Source organism: Tursiops truncatus, chromosome 12 (assembly GCF_011762595.2).
Source record: "Tursiops truncatus isolate mTurTru1 chromosome 12, mTurTru1.mat.Y, whole genome shotgun sequence".
Lineage (NCBI taxonomy): Eukaryota > Metazoa > Chordata > Mammalia > Artiodactyla > Delphinidae > Tursiops > Tursiops truncatus.
This window is the reverse complement of record NC_047045.1, coordinates 28157067-28179632: the sequence shown is the minus strand read 5'-3', so window position 1 is coordinate 28179632 and position 22566 is coordinate 28157067. Positions and strand designations below refer to the sequence as shown.

At 34.5% G+C, this 22566-nt stretch overlaps 1 protein-coding gene across 1 annotated transcript in view; it reads right to left on the bottom strand.

Moving 5' to 3' along the window:
• Positions 1-7873: 7873 nt before the first annotated feature.
• The window catches only part of MANEA (mannosidase endo-alpha), an 81598-nt gene continuing 66905 nt past the window's right edge, over positions 7874-22566 (bottom strand). The window contains exons 4-5 of the mRNA XM_019929448.3: positions 13898-13974; positions 7874-13074 (exon numbers count right to left, since the gene is read on the bottom strand). Coding sequence (XP_019785007.2) covers positions 12417-13074; positions 13898-13974 — 735 coding nt within the window. The 3' untranslated portion in view covers positions 7874-12416. The remainder of the gene's footprint in view (positions 13075-13897; positions 13975-22566) is intronic.

Here is a 22566-nt window from a genome sequence, read left to right as displayed (position 1 = left end):
TGTCTTGTTCTTGATCTTAGAGAAAATGGTTTCAATTTTTCACCATTGAGAACAATGTTGGCTGTGGGTTTGTCATATATGGCCTTTATTATGTTGAGGTAAGTTCCCTCTTTGCCTTTCTGGAAGGTTTTTATCAGAAATGGGTGTTCAGTTTTGTCAAAAGTTTTTTCTGCATTTATTGAGATGATCATGTTTTTTCTCCTTCAGTTTGTTAATATGGTGTATCACATTAATTGATTTGAATATACTGAAGAATTCTTGCATTCCTGGGATAAACGCCACTTGAACATGGGGTATGATCCTTTTAATGTGCTGTTGGATTCTGTTTGCTAGTTTTTTTTTTGAGGATTTTTGCATCTATGTTCATCAGTGATATTGGGCTGTAATTTTCTTTCTTTGTGACATCTTTGGCTGGTTTTGGTATCATGGTGATGGTGGCCTCGTAGAATGAGTTTGGGAGTGTTCCTCCCTCTGCTATATCTTGGAAGAGTTTGAGAAGGATAGGTGTTAGCTCTTCTCTAAATGTTTGTCTTTTCTAAATGTTTGATAGAATCGCCTTTGAAGCCATCTAGGCCTGGGCTTTTGTTTGTTGGAAGATTTTTAATCACAGTCTCAATTTTGGTGCTTGTGATTGGTCTGTTTATATTTTCTATTTCTTCCTGGTTCAGTCTCAGAAGGTTGTGCTTTTCTAAGAATTTTTCCATTTCTTCCAGGTTGTCCATTTTATTGGCATATAGTTGCTTTTAGTAATCTCTCATGATCCTTTGTATTTCTGCAGTGTCAGTTGTTACTTCTCCTTTTTCATTTCTAATTCTATTGATTTGAGTCTTCTCCCTTTTTTTCTTGATGAGTCTGGCTAATGGTTTGTCAACTTTATCTTCTCAAAGAACCAGCTTTTAGTTTAATTGATTTTTTCTATTGTTTCCTTCATTTCTTTTCCCTTTATTTCTTATCTGTTCTTTATGATTTCTTTCCTTCTGCTAACTTTGGGGTTTTTTTGTTCTTTCTCTAATTGCTTTAAGTGTAAGGTTAGGTTGTTTATTTGAGATTTTTCTTGTTTCTTGAGGTAGGATTGTATTTCTATAAACTTCCCTCTTAGAACTGCTTTTGCTGCATCCCATAGGTTTTGGGTCATCGTGGTTTCATTGTTATTTGTTTCTAGGTATTTTTTGATTTCCTCTTTGATTTCTTCAATGATCTCTTGGTTATTAAGTAGTGTATTGTTTAGCCTCCATGTGTTTGTATTTTTTAGGTTTTTTCCTGTAATTGATATCTAGTCTCATAGCATGGTGGTCAGAAAATATACTTGATATGATTTCAGTTTGCTTAAATTTACCAAGACTTGATTTGTGACCCAAGATATGACCTATCCTGGAGAATGTTCCATGAGCACTTGAGAAGAAAGTGTATTCTGTTGTTTTTGGATGGAGTGTCCTATAAATATCAATTAAGTCCGTCTTGTTTAATGTGTCATTTAAAGCTTGTGTTTTCTTATTTATTTTCATTTTGGATAATCTGTCCTTCGGTGAAAGTGGAGTGTTAACGTCCCCGACTATGATTGTGTTACTGTCAATTTCCCCTTTTATGCCTGTTAGCATTTGCCTTATGTATTGAGGTGCTCGTATGTTGGGTGCAAATATATTTACAATTGTTATATCTTCTTCTTGGATTGATCCCTTGATCATTATGGAGTGTCTTTCTTTGTCTCTTGTAATAGTCTTTATTTTAAAGTCTATTTTGTCTGATATGAGAATTGCTACTCCAGCTTTCATTTGATTTCCATTTGCATGGAATATCCTTTTCCATCCCTCACTTTCAGTCTGTATGTGTGCCTAGGTCTGAAGTGGGTCTCTTGTAGACAGCATATATATGGATCTTATTTTTGTATACATTCAGCCAGTCTGTGTCTTTTGGTGGGAGCATTTCATCCATTTACATTTAAGGTAATTATTGATATGTATGTTCCTATTACAATTTTCTTAATTTTGAGGGATTTGTTATTGTAGGTCTTTTCCTTCTCCTACGCTTTCTTTCTAGAGAAGTTCCTTTAGCATTTGTTGTAAAGCTGTTTTGGTGCTGCTGAATTCTTTTAGCTTTTGCTTGTCTGTAAAGGTTTTAATTTCTCCGTCGAATCTCAATGAGATCCTCGCTGGGTAGAGTAATCTTGGTTGTAGGTTTTTCCCTTTCATCACTTTAAATATGTCCTGCCACTCCCTTCTGGCTTGCAGAGTTTCTGCTGAAAGATCAGCTGTTAACCTTATGGGGATTCCCTTGTATATTATTTGCTGCTTTTCCCTTGCTGCTTTTTCTTTGTATTTAATTTTTGATAGCTTGATTAGCATGTGTCTTTGTGTTTTTCTCCTTGGATTTATCTTGTATGGGACTCTGTGCATTTGCTGGACTTGACTATTTTCTTTCCCATATTACGGAAATTTTCAACTATAATCTCTTCAAATATTTTCTCAGTCCGTTTCTTTTTCTCTTCTTCTGTGACCCCTATAATTCGAATGTTGGTGTGTTTAATGTTGTCTCAGAAGTCTCTAAGACTGTCTTCTATTGTTTTCATTCTTTTTTCTTTACTCTGCTCTGCAGTTGTTATTTCCACTATTTTATCTTCCAGGTCACTTATCTGTTCTTCTGCCTCAGTTATTCTGCTATTGATCCCTTCTAGAGTATTTTTAATTTCATTTATTGTGTTGTTCATCATTGTTTGTTTGCTCTTTAGTTCTTCTAGGTCCTTGTTAAAAGTTTCTTGTATTTTCTTCATTCTATTTCTAAGATTTTGGATCATCTTTACTACCATTATTCTGAATTCTTTTTCAGGTAGACTACCTATTTCCTCTTCATATTTTTGGTCTGGTGGGTTTTTACCTTGCTCCTTTATCTGCTGTGTATTTCTCTGTCTTCTCATTTTGCTTAACTTACTGTGTTTGTGGTCTCCTTTTCACAGGCTGCAGGTTCGTAGTTCCCATTGTTTTTGTTGTCTGTCCCCAGTGAGTAAGTTTGGTTCAGTGGATTGTGTAGGCTTCCTGGTGGAGGGGATTGGTGCCTGTGTTCTGGTGGATGAGGCTGGATGTTGTCTTTCTGTTGGGTAGGACCACATCCGGTGGTGTGTTTTGGGATGTCTGTGAACTTAGTATGATTTTAGGCAGCCTTTCTGCTAATGGGTGTGGTTGTGTTCCTGTCTTGCTAGTTGTTTGGCATAGGGTGTCCATCACTGTAGCTTGCTGGTCATTGAGTGGAGCTGGGTCTTAGCGTTGAGATGGAGGTCTCTGGGAGATCTCTCACTGTTTGATATTACGTGGAGCCAGGTGGTCTCTTGTGGACCAATGTCCTGAACTCACTCTCTCACCTCAGAGGCTCAGGCCTGACACCTGGCTGGAGCACCAAGACCCTGTCAGCCACACGGCGAGGTACATGGGGAGTTTCTTGACTTTGGGGAAGTCTGAGGTCTTCTGCCAGGGTTCAGAAGGTGTTCTGTAGGAGTTGTTCTGCATGTAGATGTATTTCTGATGTGTTTATGGGGAGGAAGGTCATCTCCACGTCTTACTCCTCCACCATCTTAAAAGTCTCCTACAGCTGCATTTTTAATGTTAGTTAATGCAGATAAAATGAAATTATATATGCCAATATTATTTGGCTACAACCATGAAATCATGGAAGACGTCTACAGTTTTCTTGCAAGTAGCCCAAGGGTAACAGAATAACAATAAGAAATGTTCATGAACAGAAATCTTGTGTAACACATTGTTTTATATATGCAAAGCTTCATATGAATCTATATACAGTTCAATAAATGTTTAATTCACACCTGCTCTGTGCTGGGCACTGTGAATATAAAGGTGGAAAAGACACACTCACTAATTAGGGCCAGGCTTCAAAGTTCCAGGGAATGCTGCATTTCATTAAATTTAGTGTTGGATCTATGACTGTATTTTTTAAAGAAACTTCTATATTGTTCTCTTTTCTATTTGTATTTTATATTCTTAAAAGAAATTAAAACAAAGATATTTCCTACCCTCAATGTGCTTATAGTAGAAAGAAAGATACTCATGTATGAAACTTATCTCAAAACAAAGTAGCAGGTGCTAGAATAGAAGTGTACTTTGCCTAACCTGTATGAGTGTAGGAAAAACCTTGGGTGTAGGGAAATATTACCACATAAGTTGACACTATAGTAGAATGGCATAGTTTTCTCAGCTCTATGTCTACTCAACTGTGGGACATTGGCAATTTTGGTACATATAGTTTTCTTAAGTATAAAATAAACAAAAGCTACCTCAGAATGTTGGATGAGTATTGCGTGAAATAACATGGACAGCACTTAACAGTGTTTGATACACATTAGATTCTTGTTAGAAATATTTATATTTCCTTTTTTTCCTTTACCTTTCTGTCCCATTCTCATCCTCTTTCCAGTAGGAGTAAACTAAGGGAGGAACAATGGGAAAGACATCACTTGAAAAAAAAAAAAACCCAAGTCTTCATGAGGTTATAAGTCTTGGTTATCCCTCTGAAGTATAATCTGAGGGATAATATTACTGTAGCAGAAATTCTGAGGAAAAGAGGAGAGAAGACTGTTGTTGTAGGTATAGGACAGTAATGGGGCGTCTTGTATACCTTGTGAAGAAGTTTGTGCTTTCTTCTGTAGGCAGGCAATTTGGAGTCACTTACATAATTTGAAGCAAGAGAATGGCCTAGACTCTGAGTCTAGAGGTTGATTTGAGTTAGACAATACTGTAGGTATATAAACTAATTGAGAATATATAATAGGCCAAGTGAAAAATGATGATGTCCTGGATATGATCAGAAACAGTACACACAGAATAGCAAAAATATTTAGGAAATAGCTAGGGAAAAAAAGGAAGTAGTACTTAATGGTTGATGGGATTTAGAGCATGAGAAAGTGTGATAAGGGAAAGAATGACCTTAGGTTGCTGGTTGTGTGGCATGAATGACAGTGTCATGAATGGAGAGAATGAGGAGGGAAGATAAGAAAGTCTACTACTAGTGGAAGAGGAATTGTTGGTCATATGGTAAAGATAATGATTAACTTAAGAAAATGCCAAATGGTTTTTGAAAGTAGGTGAAGTGTTTTATACTAACACCAGAAAAGTATGAGCGCTTTAGCATTGTCAGTCCTTTTAATTTTAGCCATTTGTATCAGTGTGTAGTAATACCACATTGTGGGTTTTTAAAAATATTAATATACAAAAAATTCATTTGTTGTTTTGGGTATGCTGGTGGGGGAGTTGTATAGCTTTGAATTTTGGCAGATGTACAGACTCAGGTAATCACTACCTCAGTCAGGATACAGAATAGTTCCCTCACTCCTAAACCTTAGTGGCTACTAATCTGTCTGTAGTTCTGTCTTTTCCAGAATGTCGTATAAATAGAATCGTAAAGTACATAATCCTTGGAGGCTGACTTCTTTTACTTAACATAATGCATTTGAGATTCATCCATGTGGTTGTATGTATCAGTGTTTTGTTACTTATTATTACCAAGCAATACTGTATGAATGTACCAGGTTAATTTATCCTTTTACCCACTGAAGGACATTTGGGTTGTTCCTCTTTTGAGTATAAAAATGACAGTAATGGCCAACATTTGTTGAACATTACCATGTTCCAGGGCTGTTTTAGGCACTTTATTTGTATTAACATATTTAATATTCACAACAATGTGATCTGAAAGGAAGATATTAGAGTAATAAAATATAGAGTGGATGACAAATGTTAATTTTAAGGTTGGTATAATCTTATAGAATTCTTCCCCCTGACCCCTGGCAGATTTTTGTCTTAATTATAGAAATGCAGACTTTTTTTTCTTTTCATGCTGTTAATAACATTAATATAAAAATAATTTTAGTGCTGATTAGCAATCTGAGCCATCATCCAATCCAATCCCCTCCTTTTAAAGATATGGAAACTGGACAGATCAATTTATAGTAAACGTTTTGGTTTATTTTTTGTTAATGAATGGTGAGCTATGGTTAATATACTACCAATTCAGCAAATGTAAATCTTTTTCTATATAAAATTCTGAGCTATATAGTTAATTTCATTTTCCTTTCTGGAACTATTTGACTCAGTTGCCTTTCATTTTGATTATTTATGAGAAAAGCTCTGTCATGGATATAGCTGATTAGACATAAGGAATCCAAAAATGTAAACTGTATCACCTAAAACATAATGCTTTATAAGTTAAAAAATGTAAGTATCTTAAAAGAAGCTAGCACCTGACTTAAATGTATATCCCCTTCACCACTACACTCATTATTAAGATATATACAATGGAATATTACTCAGCCATAAAAAGATTAATATAATCTTTATTGTATTATATTATTAGTATCCTCTTTATGAGACTCCTCAGAAGAAATTCCTCTCTTAATAGCAAAGCAGCTATACTTTTCTTGAGAAATTAATTTCTATCTTATACTATGGACAATGCACAATGTGTACATGATGAGATGTTATTTTTCATACTGGCTACTCAAAGCTTGGATTTTAAATTTGTGACCACCAGTATAGCAGTGTATTTACCACATTATTCAGTTTTTATTTAATGCTGGGCTCAATAAGTGTATTTTTATTCTTGCTCTCCTTTTAAGACTATATTGTTACATGTTATGTATTCTAACAAATCACTAACATCCTTTTTGAAACAAAGTAGATAAGAAAGGCAGGTGAGTTGAGACTAAGAAAGATAGGAAGGCTGAATAGTGGGTAGGTAGGCAGAGGCAGGCAGGCAGGCAGGCAGCAAAAGGACAGAAAGTAGGTTGCAGAAGTGGAGACTAGAATTAAACACAATTACCTACAGTTTTTTTCCTACCTACTTGCCAGGCTTCAACAATGGATCCATATCTAAAAAGCAACAGAATAAAAAGCATTCCAAGTCCCTCTCAGTGAGTATTAATTCAAATCAGCTATTCAAAAGTCAAATTAGGAGGAATAATAGAGAAGATTGGCTGAGAGATATGCACCTAACTCACTTTTTGGTGCTTTATTTTCTGATATCTTATTCTGAGATAAGACCTGGGGAAAGCTATCACATCATCAGAGCCACATGGATTTACTTTCACTGACTTGTGTTTTATTGTTTTATACTTGGAATATATCCAATAATCATCACAATAACTAGTCATGTGAAATCCCCTTGAGTATTATAAAACGTTCAGGACATTTTTCATAATCCAGTTTTACATTCTTTACATCAGCAGTCACAAACTAATGACCAATGAACTGAGCCAACCAGCGAGTATTTTAAAAATCTTTTGCAGTATCTGCCAGCATGTTATAATTAGAAAAATTTACAAACACACAGGCATACAAACTTCCTCGTTTTAGGGACCCACAGCTACAGAAGGGGCAACACTGACAGGAGCTGTTAGCAACTACTCTTATTAGAAGACAGTTGTCCACAGTCGCTATGACTCTATAGGGTTTAAACCTGATGCATTTACTTATATTGCCTGACAGTCTCCTATAGGTTTCTGCATTTTTGATCCTAGGTATAACACCTATTTGAGAAATGTATTTTAAAATGTATTGACAAGGCAAAGTTTGCCTTGCATAGGAAAGGAGGTGCTTCTTTTCTGGCAACAAGAGCCATATAACATCTTGCATTAGCTACTCAGAAGCTCTCAATACCGAATGTGTAGTCAACCATATATGCTAGTATCATATATGTATGTTCCTTTTTAAAATTCTGTCATTCGTTTATATATATTAATTTTGTAACAGTTTCTTATGAAAAATATGTCAAATCCTTTTTGCAAAGAATCAGCATGCACATATTCTTATAGGAGGAAACACTACCTAAATTTTATTTAAGAATGACTCAAGTAAAAAAATGAAATGAGAAAATGTGCATTAATGGAATATTTTATTTGAGGATTAAATTAAGCCTTTAGCTACAAACACTCATGAGGAAAAATAAAACAAAATTTCAGCTCAACTACTGTTCATATAATGACTGTCACTAGATATTGTTCTTACAAGATACCTAAAAAGCCAAGAGCATAATTTTCAAGAATGTACTTTAAATATAACAATGCAGCAAATTTTCAAGTAAGAATTTAGCTATCAGATTTGCAGTTGACTTTTTACATGGAGCCAGACTGGACTGCACAATTTTAATAGTAATGGCTTAATAGTCTGCCATATGGATAATACGTTTGGGTAATTAACGGCAGTACTCAAATATAAATTTAGTGTGTATAAACTAAAAAAAAGTGTGGCTGCTATTCTTAGGTGACTGTGTTCAAACATATACATTTCTAAAAGGTACTGCATGTATTACAAATGAATTTCTTCTAAGTATTTTTCTCTTTTGCATATGATATTTTCAAGATCCGTATAAAAGTCACATAGTTAGATACTATAATAAATTAACATGGTGATATATAGTGCTTTGAAAATGGCTTTTACAAAATGGACTGAAAAATACTTTTATGCATGGACATAATTAATGTATTTTAAATGCTACTGAGTAGCAGAAGACTGCCACTTTGTTGTTCTGACTTTTTAAATAGGTTAAAAATCTAAAGTAGGAGATATCTCTATATGTATGGCTGATTCATTCTGTTGTGCAGCGGAGGCTAACACAACATTGTAAAGCAACCATACTCCAATAAAAATTAATTAAAAAAATCTAAAGTAAAACCATAAAAAGCATGACAATACAATCATATACTATAAGTTGAGTTGTATACAGAATTATCACTACCATGGTACATCATTATTTTGTTTCATGAAATAATTATTTCAATGAGATAGACTCTAAGGCTTTTTAACTTTATGGTTACATTTAAGGTTATATAAATGAGAAATCTGAACTTCAATATATAAGATGCTTTAAATGAAGTTTAGAACACACAATATAAAAAGTGCCACTATGTTTTGACTTCAGTAAATTTTAGATCTATGTTTATTTGCTTATTAGGTCTTAAATTATTTTTTCTTTTGATATAATAAATGGTAATTATAACAACAAAATCTAGTAACATTGAAAAATGTTCTCCCCTTCATTGATAGCTGGAATATAATAGCACTACCACTAAGTTCTTTGACTTGACTAAGGATGACTCTGTAAGTAAGCCAAAGTAGTACCTGCATTCTGAAGGATAATAATCCTGTATTAAGCATACTATAACATTTAGCCTTTATGTGGATATATAACAGTCAGTATATAATTTAAATTTAAAGTACATTTAAATTTACTTTTTTTTAAAAAAAGGAATAGCTGAGCCAAAAAAAACTCTTTTTGGCTCAATTTTTCCTTTTGAAATTGTAAATATTTATAAAAATAAATTTTGCTGGTCGTAAATAAAGTATTGCTTCTACACTATAGGACATGAGAGTGTTCGACCTTAATTCAAAATTTAGATACAGACTTTTAAGGACTACTGTAGGCACTATAGAGTTTAGGAGCAGTCACTATGTTTAAATTGAATAACTGATCCGTTTCAAAAAGGGCTTGGTTATGAACTTGGTAGGTTCTCTAGTGGCTTGTTACTTTTGCTGTTTTAGGGTAAGATCAATTTTCTAACGGATGTTGCAGCTCATATATGATTATGCCCAAAGAATAAAAAAATAAGAAACCATCTTCCAAATTAAAAAAATTCATACTTTTGTGTGTATAACACAAATTCACAGATTTTAAAAGTACAGTTAAAAGATATCTACTTTTTAAATGCTGTATATTTCAAATAGAGAAGATATATAGAGTGGCGACTGAATACTACTTTTGAACTGTTAATCAGAAATTAAATAAAACATTTCATAAAAAAAGAAACAGATTTTTATATCTAAGATACAATTTATTCCCTGTATGCTTTTACTAGGTGAAAGTTAACTACTTCATGTTACAAAATAGTCATTTTTAAACTACTCTTAAAACAAAAAAGTTAATATACAGCTGAGATCAACATCAATTACAGCAGTTTTTGACAATATCAGTCCTTAAAGAGAGTAGTAAAAGAAAGATTTGATTTCTATACAGTCAAAACAATTAGACTGATTAAACCATAAAATAATTCATTTTGATTCATGCATTGCATATATTATACTGTTTTTCTTTAACAGTTACTTTAGTCTATTGAATTAAATAAAAGCAAAGAATTGATTTCTTGTGATTATGCAATCTAAACTTGTAAGTCAAATGGTAAAGGCAGGTGTAATGAATACCTGAGGAAGATTTTGAAAGCGTTCTTCCCTAAGAATAACAAAATTATTAGAGATAATTCCTTCTAATAACTGTCTTTTTAAGAACAGGAGAAAAGAAACATATTCAAATAGTTATAAATCAGTAAACTATCATTAGAGCTGATTCCAAACATTCTTCCCTTGAGAATTAATTAACTTTCTGCAATGAAGACAGAATCTATTTTATCTTACTTTGAAACCAACTGTCAGTGGCTGGTTGGGGTAGTGCATTAGAACAAAGCTCAGAGGGAAATTCTGCAGTCCTAGATGATCTATCTATATGTCTGCAATGGGAGCAAGAGAGAAATGGTGGTGTCCGTGTTGAGGATTTGCTGACCTTGTTTTTATACACTTTCTCTTAATCTCAGAACTATTTCATAAAATTGTCTGTCATTATGGGTTCAAACATACAACATAAGCAATGACAAAAATTCCTGTGTGTTAGAGATCTCTCTAACTAAACTTTAATAAAATATGGTATGTTATAAATATTATTAAGTATAACATATTTAGAGTTTATCCCTAAGATAACATATAGTGGCTAACTGGATGTAAGAAAAAAAAAATCCACAGGTTATATCTGTATGAGTGTTCCTATGAAGATACTTAGTTGTAACATTATAGTGATTTATTCTTGTAATTTCCTCTACAAGGTGAATTACAAATTACTATTATACTGGTTTCCCATGGTCTGAACATTCTGAGAAATGGCAAATTCTCAGTTATAAATAAGTTTAACATTAATCATGCTTCATAAGTTTAACATTAATCATGCTTCTTTTCAAAGACATGATAGTTAACTTCAAAAGCACTGCTTAAAATTAAATTTCATTGTCTAATGAGTTATTTTATGATAAATTCCACTGCTAATTTGTTTCTGAATGTCCATATATTCAGAATATTTATATGTATTGTATAGTATTTCCCTATTGCTTACATTTGATAAATATCTAAAAAAAAATTCATGTAATAGCATATAGATTAGATTTTTTACTATAGTTCTAGTTACAAATATTAACTATAATAATAGAGTGTATTTTATTCTGTAGTTTTTAAAGTAAAGAGATTCATTTTTACAGATGATTAATTTGTCACACTGACAATTGATCACAACTCTTTAACCTGTTAGGTAACATAAAAGTATAATGTTTTTAGATGGGGATGTTATATTATAGACAATAAAGTCTTAAATATTTCCATCATTAAGTGTTATACCTAATAAAAAGTCAAACTTAGTAATGAACTTTCATTTCCATATCCTTAAAATCTGAAATGGTAAGTAAATTTTCTCTATTAGTTTTAGTAAAAACAGTGTAAAATCTTAAAAGAAGGCAATCCAATGATAGTATCAACTTTTTCTTATCTAACAGTTGGTCTCTGATTAACATTAAATTGAAAAATATGAATAAAATAAGTTAAAGATTGACAAGGTATCCTAAAATAACATTTGAGGCACTGTATTTTCATAATTGTAAAGCAGCTATTTTTTTTTAATAACTGAGAAGCAATCCTTAACCTTTATGAAAAGATTTTCCTTCTAAAGCCTGAAATTCAGCATTATAATGTAGAAACATTAGACATACAAAACACCTAGCAAGCTCTAGGAAACCAAAAATCTGCAAATGATGATACATATTGTACTATAGAAAGCAGACCTTCCTAACAAAATATGGTTCACAGTAAGGCTTAAGGCATATGATATTTTTCTGAAGAATTGTTATTGGAGAGTTATCCAGAGTCTGAATGCTAATATGATGAAGTTGACTGGATCATTAAAAAAATGAAAAAGGAACCATGTACATTATCTTTTAGGTCTTTGTTCTTCAATACATATCAGATATATACACAGTCCTTTTTCTTTGGGCACAGAATACAAGTAGGATTTAATTGTGTGCTAACTACTCTATATAACACAAGCAATTACCTATTGTGAAACAAAAATAGCTATAAAGCAGGATTTCAATTCCAGTCAGAAATTCACCAAATTATGCCACAAGGAATGTTATTTGCACAACTTTTCTCAGTGCAACATCGCCATCGTGAAAGGTGGCAATGATAATATTACTACCTTTAAAAATGTACAAATTATTTTTATTAGAGATAATAGTACATACTGACTTTGATAGTTTTCTTTCCATAACGCAAAACAAAAGGAATGTATTGAAATTAGGTGATATCTATAATTATTAAACTTTAATCAATGCATTAAGAAACAGGTAGCTGGTGATCGAATGCGTAAGTTGCTCTTTCCTTACTGTATTTTTCAGACCACTTACGAGTTAGATCTAGATAAAGACTTGGTTTATGAGGCCGGTAATCCAGGTACACGGTATTACTGATTCTTTTGGGAACAGCTTTTTCAATCTGAGTTCCTTCATGCCACTCATTAAAAGAGGTGATGGAAATTATACTGGGGTGGGCTTGGAGTGCAGCACTCAGAGCATCCTCATAATATTTCCCATTGACTCGGTTGCGAGTGTTTTGAGTGTTCCACGGACGGATGCTGGTATCTATGTATCCTGGGCCCACACTTGGGATGAACATTAGGTCGAACTGATCACAAAAAAATTTTAGCTTAGCCCAGTTCTCATAGGATGAGCCGTAAGTAAAGCCATTTGTGGCAAAATACGTATAAATCCCATCAAAACCACCTCGAAGAATTTCATATCTATGTTTTTTTTCTACTAGAAGTGCAATAAACAATGCATCATAAGGAGAGTTGCGAATGCTCTGAGACCCTGAGCTGGTTAACAGATTGGCCCATTTTTCAGCTGTTGTGATATAGGAATCATAGACATAAAACAGTGGAAGAGCACTGCCATTCTTAGTCTTGTACCTGTAAAAGGCAGGATGATTTCCATATCTAGAATACAAACATATATGAAAGCAAAATGAATATTCATAACTCAGTTGCAATAGACAATAATTGTTTATGTATTGAAAATGAAGGTAATCAGTGCAGTTTAAGCACATTGTTCACCTTTGGGGAATTAGCTATATAAGTGTAAACATTAAAAATGCATTTTTAATTTTACACATTGAAAAATGAGATACTGGATACATTAAGACATTAAGAAATTATACTGAGGTTTAGAAATGATGACTAACACAATAAAAAGCCAATTTTCTACATGAAAATACTGTTTTTTTTTGTATAAGTGATAAATGTCCCACTGTTGCTGACATGTGTTTTGTAAGAATATGGCAGCTGTCACAGACTATTATTAGTAAACCCTTAAACAAAATGAAACTGTATTAATAAATTCTTTCCTTGTAATCATACTAAATGAAAATATTAGATGTGGATCTACCATATCTAATAGCAATTCAAAATTGCAAAAGCAATTCACATTTCATACTCTGAACTTGCTTTTAAAAAGACAACTCTATATTCATAAGATTTGCAGAATACTAATTTAAATGTCAGATGACAGAAATCATAGTCTAATATACACATAAAACAGTAAAAACAGGAACCTGTAACTATTCATACAGAAAGTAAATTATAAGGAAATTCAGAAATGTTCTTTAAAATGATTGCAGTATTCATTACAAAATTAGTTTAAACTAATTTTAATATGTCATACTGTAAGTCATTCAAATCTCTCAAATATAAACATACTTTTCTTGTAACAGTAATTATCATTGGATCATATAACAGTAATTATAGGACAGAAGAAACTCACTTGTCTATAATGTATCTGATATTTTGGTACATGTTTTTATCATCTCGATTCTTATATGGTTCAATGTGAAAAGTGACCTAAAACAAAAAATATTGATTAGAGAAAAAATTATGATGTGAAAATAAAAAGGAAATCATATTCCATATTTTTAATAAACTTAATAACCTTAATTTAAGATGAATGCGTTTTTTATTATAGTTGATTTACAATGTTAATTACTGCTGTACAGTGAAGTGATTCAGTTATACATATATACACATTCTTTTTTTATATTCGTATTCTTTTCCATTATGGTTTATCATAAGATATTGAATATAGTTCCCTGTGATATACAGTAATACTTTGTTGTTTATCCATTCTGTATATAAAAGCTTACATCTACCAACCCCCCTCCCCTGGCAACTACCAGTCTGTACTCTATGTCCATGATCCTGTTTCATAGATAGGTTCATCTGTGTCGTATTTTAGATTCCACATGTAAGTGATATCATATGATATTTGTCTTTCTCTTTCTGACTTCATTTAGTATGATAATCTCTAGTTGCATCCATGTTGCTGTAACTGGCATTATTTCATTCTTTTTTTTAAAGGCTGAGTAGTATTCCATTGTATAAATGTACCACATCTTTATCCATTCGTCTGTTGATAGACATTTAGGTTGCTTCTATGTCTTGACTATTGTGAATAGTGCTGCTATGAACATTGGGGTGCATGTATCTTTTTGAATTATAGTTTTGTTTGGATATATGCCCAGGAATGGGACTGCTGGATCATATGGTAATTCTATTTTTAGTTTTCTGAGGAACCTCCATAGTGTTTTCAACAGTGGCTGCACCAACTTACATTCCCACCAACAGTGTAGGAGGGTTCCCTTTTCTCCACACCCTCTCCAGCATTTGTTATTTGTAGCCTTTCTAATGATGGCCATTCTGACAGGTGTGAAGTGGTACCTCATTGTAGTTTTGATTTGCATTTCTCTAATAATTAGCGATGCTGAGCATCTTTTTCATGTGCCTACTGGCTATCTGTATTTCTTGTTTGGAGAAATGTCTATTTAGGTCTTCTGCCCATTTTTGGATTGGGTTGTCTTTTTTGTTGAGTTGTATGAGCTGTCTGTGTATTTTGGAAATTAAGCACTTGCCGGTTGCATTGTTTGCAAATATGTTCTCCCATTCTTTAGGTTGTCTTTTTTTTTTTTTATAAATTTATTTATGGCTGCATTGGGTCTTTGTTGCTGTGTGCGGGCTTTCTCTAGTTGCGGCAAGCAGGGGCTACTCTTCGTTGCGGTGCGCAGGCTTCTCATTGTGGTGGCTTCTCTTGTTGTGGAGCACGGGCTTCAGTAGTTGTGGCTTGCAGGCTCTAGAGCACAGGCTCAGTAGTTGTGGTGCACAGGCTTAGTTGCTCTGCATCATGTGGGATCTTCCTGGATCAGGGTTTGAACCCATGTCCCATGCATTGGCAGGTGGATTCCTAACCACTGTGCCACCAGGGAAGTCCTGTCTTTTCGTTTTGTTTATGGTTTCCTTTGCTGTGCAAAAATGACAGATTCTCCTATACCATTAAAATAGCATTCTACAAAATAATCTACATTTAATATGTACTCTTATTCAAATAATTTATAATAAAATTACTTTAAAAAATCAAAAACTAGTACTATAATGGACAATAGTTTTCAGATTGCTTGTTACTGATGTGGTTTATATATTTCTACCATGATAGCAGAAAGCAGTAACCAAGAAAGGTTATATATAAATCAAGAAAAACTAATACCATTTTGTATGTCATTTATAACTAGTGGAGTAGATTAATGGAAATATCATGTGTACTGTCTACTTAAGATCTGCAAAAACAACTATGAGAATTTTCACTTTTATTACTAATTTTACTGACTTACCATTAACCATTAAAATACTTTATGGCAATATAATAAACTAAAATATTGTCAACAAGAGTTCAGTTTCTATGAAGCATGTATGGAATTAGAGACTTCTATGCTACTGAAATATAAAATGCCTTTGTTTTCAACCACCTAATTAAAGTGAAATATATTTTACATTCATCAGTGCTACTAGTTTTCACATAATTATAAAGTCAGACAGCATTTAGTGAAACTATAATTCTCTTTTAATAAGATTTCAGTAATATTATACAAAGAAAATTTTTATTAGTAACAAAGTAAGGTCAATTTCGTTTGTGCAATATATTGTAAGTATGGCTAGGGCAGTTAGATTTTGCAGTAGCTCTGGTATGTATATGCTTTTTAACTTCAATTGAAAGAAAAGTGGCAAGGGTATAGGTATTTTCATACTCTCATATAATGTAACCTTGGGTAATCTCCCTTTAGCTGTAACATTTCCTAAGTAAGTTTCCATTTTATACATAAAGGACACAAAATTTAAGCAAATATCCTATATTATAATGAATTTGCATTTGAAGTTGCAAACTCTACATGGCTTCCTGTAAAGTGCAGATCAATACATTTATAGTAATTCAAAAAGCCACTATTTTATACAATACTTAATAAGTTAGAAATATGAGGGAAAATATTAATTGCAATAATATTACCTTGTAGGCTTAGTGAATAATGTGATGTATCACCATTCCACTGTTCCATTTGGAAAAATCTATTAGACCAATATACTATAATGACTTTAAAAATGATAGAATGCTATATACAAAATCAAATGTTTGCATTATCTTTAGATGGGGAAGTAAGAGTCCTATAAGTGTTCCCTCATTTCATGCTTCTAATTTTGACCATGTACCCAAAGTGTACTTCCTAAAGTGAAAGTATGATGATCCTGGAGAGTGATATTAGCAATATGATGACATAAAATGTTCCTACAATTTATTCCTTTTTACATCAACAAATTGGACATTCATACATGAGCAAAAGTGCCTTTGTGGTGTTCTGGGACCTAGTGTCTTATTCCAAGGAACACAGGAGTTGTCTCACTCACCACAAAGATGGTAAGAGACAAACGTCTGCTCAAGGTGGGGAACCAGAGGAGCCAGCCAAACTGCCTAGACCCCTTTTGTTCTTGCCAGGCAAAAAACTGTGTCAGTAAAGACCCAGGCAGGCACTCACATACAAGACAGAGAACTTGCAGAAGTCTAGACCTCCCAACGGGAAACTCCAGCACATAACTGGAGACAAAAAAAAAAAAAAAATCTAGTTTGGTTGCAACAGAAGGCAGTAGAGAAGCTTTCCTGGCACCATGCCTCTGCCCAAAGAAACACTGAAAGGGGAAAAGGAAAGCAGTGAGTGAGTGCCCAGCTATCCCAGCTAGACTGGAAGTGGTTGGAAAAATCATTTCTCCACCAGCAACTGGAGTACTAAGATGGGAGCTTTAGAACCAGGGGTAGGGAGGATATTAGGAAAGATGCAAATTAGAACTTCAGTTGGTGGGAAAGGGATTGTTCTTAGCAGAAGTCCACCTAGGAGCCACTGGGATCACCCTACTGGATCTGCAGGTGCCCCCAATGTACCCAGTGGTAAACCCACACTTTCCCCCCACTCTATGTTTGCTCCTTGTGTGGGGTCCCAAGTGCCAATGCAAGAGAAAGCTCCAGTAGACTGAGAGCATGCTCAGAAACCATGAACTTGAGCTATAGCAACCTTTTAGAAAACAAGAGAGGTTTCCAATAGCCAGCCTGGTGAACTGTAAGAAACAGAGATGGCATAAATGTTTAAAAACTCACCCAAAAGAGGGAACAAGAAGACTGGAGCAGGTATAAATTCACAAAAACTAAAAACTTGGATAATATCAACACTATAGAATATAACATACCATCTGCTGAAGGCAACAAGAAAAGAGTTAAGAAGGTATCTACGACTTCATATGCAAAAACAACAATGCAAATCTAAAGGGATTATGAAACATCAAGGAAACATGGCATCACATAAAAATTATCTATTTCTAGCAATCAATCAATCAAACTCAAAGGCACAGAATATTGCAACCTATCTGATAAAGAGTTGAAAATAGATGTTATAAAAAACTCAACAGGTTACAAGAAAACTCAGAAAGACAATTGAATAAAATCAGAAATAAAATATGTGAACAAAATGACCCTTTATTAAAGAGAAAGAAATTTTAAAAAAGAACCAAACAAAAATTCTGGCGCTAGATAGCATGCAATGCAGAGAATATGTAGCAAGGCAGAGCATATGAAGATAGAAAAACTGACTTGGAGGATAGAAGTTTTGAAACAACACAAAAGAGAAGAGGGAACTTAGAAAAAGAGCAAAGAAAGCCTACATGATCTATGGATATCCATATATCCATCCATATATCCTGACAAATGTCAGGATAATCGGAATTCCAGACAGAGAAGGCAGCGGCAGGAAGTTAACTTAAAGAATAATCCAAAATCTGAGGAAAGACTTGGACATACAAGTCCACAAAGCTAGTAGATCATCCTAGTATCTCAATGCAAAAAGACATTCTCCAAGATATTAAAGGCAGGCAAGGGAAAAAAAAAGAAGAGAACTTACAAAGGACTGCCAATAGCACTATCAGCAGATTTCTCTGTAGAAATTCAATAGGCCAGAGGACAGTGGAATGACATATTTGACGAGTTGAAAGATAAAAATGGCCAGCCAAAACTACTTTATCTAGCAAAGTTATCCTTTAGATATGAAGAAGTAAAGCCTCTCCCAGACAAAATCTGAGGGAGTTCACCACTATTAGATCTGCCTTGCAAGAAATGCTGAAAGGAGTTCTCCAATCTGAAATGAAAACATAAAAAATTACAAAATACTCTGGTAAAAGATGAGAAACATACAGCCAGACTTAGAAAACTATAATTCTGTAGGAGGATGGTGTGTTAACTACTCAACTATAGTATAAAGGTTAAATGAAAGTAGGAAAAATAACTATACCTACTATAAGTTAATAAATAATAAATATAAAAAAGGTAAACTGTGGCATCAATATGCAAAAGGGAGGAGCAAAATAATGGATACCTGAGGGGTTAAAGATAAGTGTCTATAAACCTAAAATGGACTGTTTTATCTAAGAGATGTTTTATGGAACCCCCCCCCCTTGATAACCACAAAGCACAAATCTAGAGCAGACGCACAAAAGGGGGGAAAAGAGCATACCACCATGAAAAATAACCAATTTACAAATGTAGGCAGACAGAGAGAAAAAGAAATAATGGAAATACAAAACCAGACTGCAGTTGATAAGATTACATATTAATAATTGCTCTGAATGTAAATGGATTGACTTCACCAATGAAAAGGCACATAGTGACTGGATGGATAAAGAAACAAGACCAAACTGCATGGTGTTCTTAAGAGATCCCATTAAACTTTAAGGATGCACACAGACTCAAAGTGAAGGGGTGGAAAAGATATTACATGCAGGTAGAAACTGCAGTGGAACATAAATTTCAGAATGTAAATTTAAACAGGGATGAAAAATTAAATGACCAAGTAGAAGCTAACTTTTTATGGAAATGTTTCCATGTGCTATGACAATTATTTTTGTGTTTCTTCTGGTTATTTTCCTCCATATCAACAGATCTTTATAATTCACTGTACTTAAGATGATTACTGTTATCTTTCTTTACAAAATTATGTCTCAGCAATTGTCAAATGTTTTTGTTTCTTTGTAGTTTTACTTTATAATTTTATTGACGTAAATATATCTCTGCTGTAGTAGGAAAAATAAATGGTTCTGGTGATGAGGGTGATGTAGGAAGATCTTGAACCTACCTCCTCCCATAGACACACCAAATCTACAGCTAAATATGGAACAATCTCCTCCAAAAAGAACCTGGTGGAGTGACCCCATCATCACATCTGGCAAACGAGAGGGAAACCACATCAAAGCAGGTAGGAAAGGCTGAGATACAATCTCACCATAAAGCCCATCCCAGCAGTGACATACAATCAGGAGAGAACTCAAAACCCAGAACTTCTCCCTGAAGAACAAATAGCTTGTATCCCACATCTGGCATACCAGTTTCTAAGACAAGCCCCTGAAAGATGAGTCCCCAAAATATCTGGCTTTGAATAGCCAAAGGGATGTAGCTCTTAAAGAGTTTGCATGCAGACTCATCCATCCCAGGACCAGTGCAGAAGAAGCCCTTCAAAGAGCACCCAGATTTTACGTAAAATAAACTCATTTGCTAGTTTTAAAAGCATTGGTCTGAGAGGCAAGGGTCTGCTGGGATATTCTATGGGGAAAGAGGCTGGAGGGTTCTATCTTCCTGTTCACCCTCTGCTCGTTAAAGCCAGCAGGTGCCATTTTTTTACTTTCTTTTCCTTTTTATCTTTTTCTTCTTTCAGCAGGTGCTGTCCCTGTACTCTCCATCTGCCCCACTCCATGTAGTGGGTGTCACTGTTGAGCTCTTCCTCTGTCATGCTCTAGAGCACCAGTATTTCCCAGAGGGGAGCTTCTACCTGGTGACCCACATTTTGCAGCTGCCACAAAGGGACACCTCTTGATCACATGGACCTGGAGGCCAGGGGAGCTTGTGTCCTGGGTCCTATGGGACTGTAACAACACAGTTTTTGGTGGAGTACCACTCCCATGGCATTGCACAGATATCCAACTGAAACATACTCACAGTCTTTCTGAGAAACAGGCCTACTTCCTTCTGTAGCAGCTTTGGCCTGTGGGGCAGGCTTCTGGTTTTGCACACTTATAGGAGCCTACAGAGGTACTCTCAGGGAAGGGAGACAGTGGGCACAATCTTTGCACTCTCTCTCTGCCTTGCTCCAGATCACTGTTGTCTTCAGAAAAGGAGTTATATTCCTATATCCTTGGCTGGTGCCCTGATTTTTGTAGCTTGCCAGAGGATGCCTCTATATCACTTGGCTCTGGTGGTCAGGGGGAGCTTCAGGTTTGGCACAGTTCCAGAGTCTACAGAGGCACTCAGGGTATGGAGGTCAGAGAATGCCATCTTTTTGCTCTCCCTCTGCCTCGCTATAGCTCACTGGTATCTCCCAGAAAAGAACACTTAACTGGAGCCCCAATTTTTATGACTGCCACCCAGCAAACACCCCCAGATCACCTGGCTCTGGTGGCCAGCAGGGCTTACACTGTGGTCCTACAGTTCTGAATATATTTGCACTTGTTAAAATCTGCTGGCTGAGGGTCTAAATTCTAATCAGCCTGAATCTAGGTGCTACCTGAAATCCTCTCCTTAAGGACAGTGACTGGTCTCAGCACACTTCAACTACTAGAAGCTATTAAAAATAAAATAGGCTGCTTAGACAACTACAAAAGTTTGAGACAACCAAGAGCTAGGGAAGGGCTGAATGATAAAGTTCATCTCATATGCAAGGCCAATGCTTTAAGACAGAGAGAGGTGAATGTATCATCAAATGCATAGAAACCAACACAGAGAGTCAAGCAAAATGAAGAAATAGAGGAATATATTCCAAATGAAAGAACAAGATAAAACCTCAGGGGGGAAAACCCTTAAAGAAACAGAGATAAGTAAGTAATCTGATAAGAGTTGAAAAGTAATGGTAATAAAAATGCTAACCAAATTCAAGGAGAGAATGGTTGAACACAGTGAAAACGTCAACAAAGAGAAAATGTAACAAAGAGGTCACAGAGCTGAAAAATACACTAGAGAGGTTCAACAGCAGAGGTTCAACAGCAGACTAGAAGCAGCAGAAGAAAGGATCACTGAACTTGAAGACAGGGCAAGAGGCACTCACCTAATCCGAGCAGCAAAAAGAATGAAAACCAGTGAAGATAAATTAAGGGACTTCTGGGACACTTGTGTGAAAGTTAGTTTGCTAGATGTTGTCCTATAAGGAGCAGAGAGAGAGAAAGGGGAAGTAAACTTATTGGGAGAAGTAGTGACTGAAAAATTCCCCAACCTGAGGAAAAAAATACATCCAGATCAAGGAAGCCCAGAGAGTGCCAAATAAAATGAACCCAAAGAGAACCACACCTAGACATATTATACTTAAAATGTCAAAATTAAACATAAGAACCCACACATATATAGTCAAGTAATCTATGATAAAGGAGTCAAAATATACAATGGGTAAAGGACAGCCTCTTCAATAAATGGTGTTAGGAAAACTGGATCACTACCTTACATCATATAGAAAAAATAACTAAAAGTGGGTTAACTTAAAAATAACTAAAAGTGGGTTAACTTGAATGTAAGACTGGAAACCATAAAACTAGAAGAAAATATAGGCAGTAAGCTCAGTGACATAGGTCTTGGCTGCAAGTTTTTGGATTTGACAACAAAACCAAAGGCAACAAAAGCAAAAATAAACAAGTGGGACTACATCAAACTAAAAAGTTTCTGTACAGCAAAGGAAAATATCAACAAATAGAAGCAACAGAAGAAAATATTTGCATATCATATATCTGATAAGGGGTTATTATCCAAAATATATAAAGTTCTCCAACTCAGTAGCAGAAACCTATTAAAAAATGGGCAAAGGTTCTGAAAGGATATTTTTCCAAAGAAGACATACAGAGGGCCAACACACACACACAAAAAAACACTCGAAATCACTACTCATCAGGGAAATGCAAACTAAAACCACGATAAGATACCACTGCATGCATATCAGAATGACTATTATCAAAAAGAAATAAAAAGTGTTGGCATGCATGTAGAGAAAAGGAAACCCTTGTGCACTATTTTTGGGAATGCAAATTGGTACAGCCACTATGGAA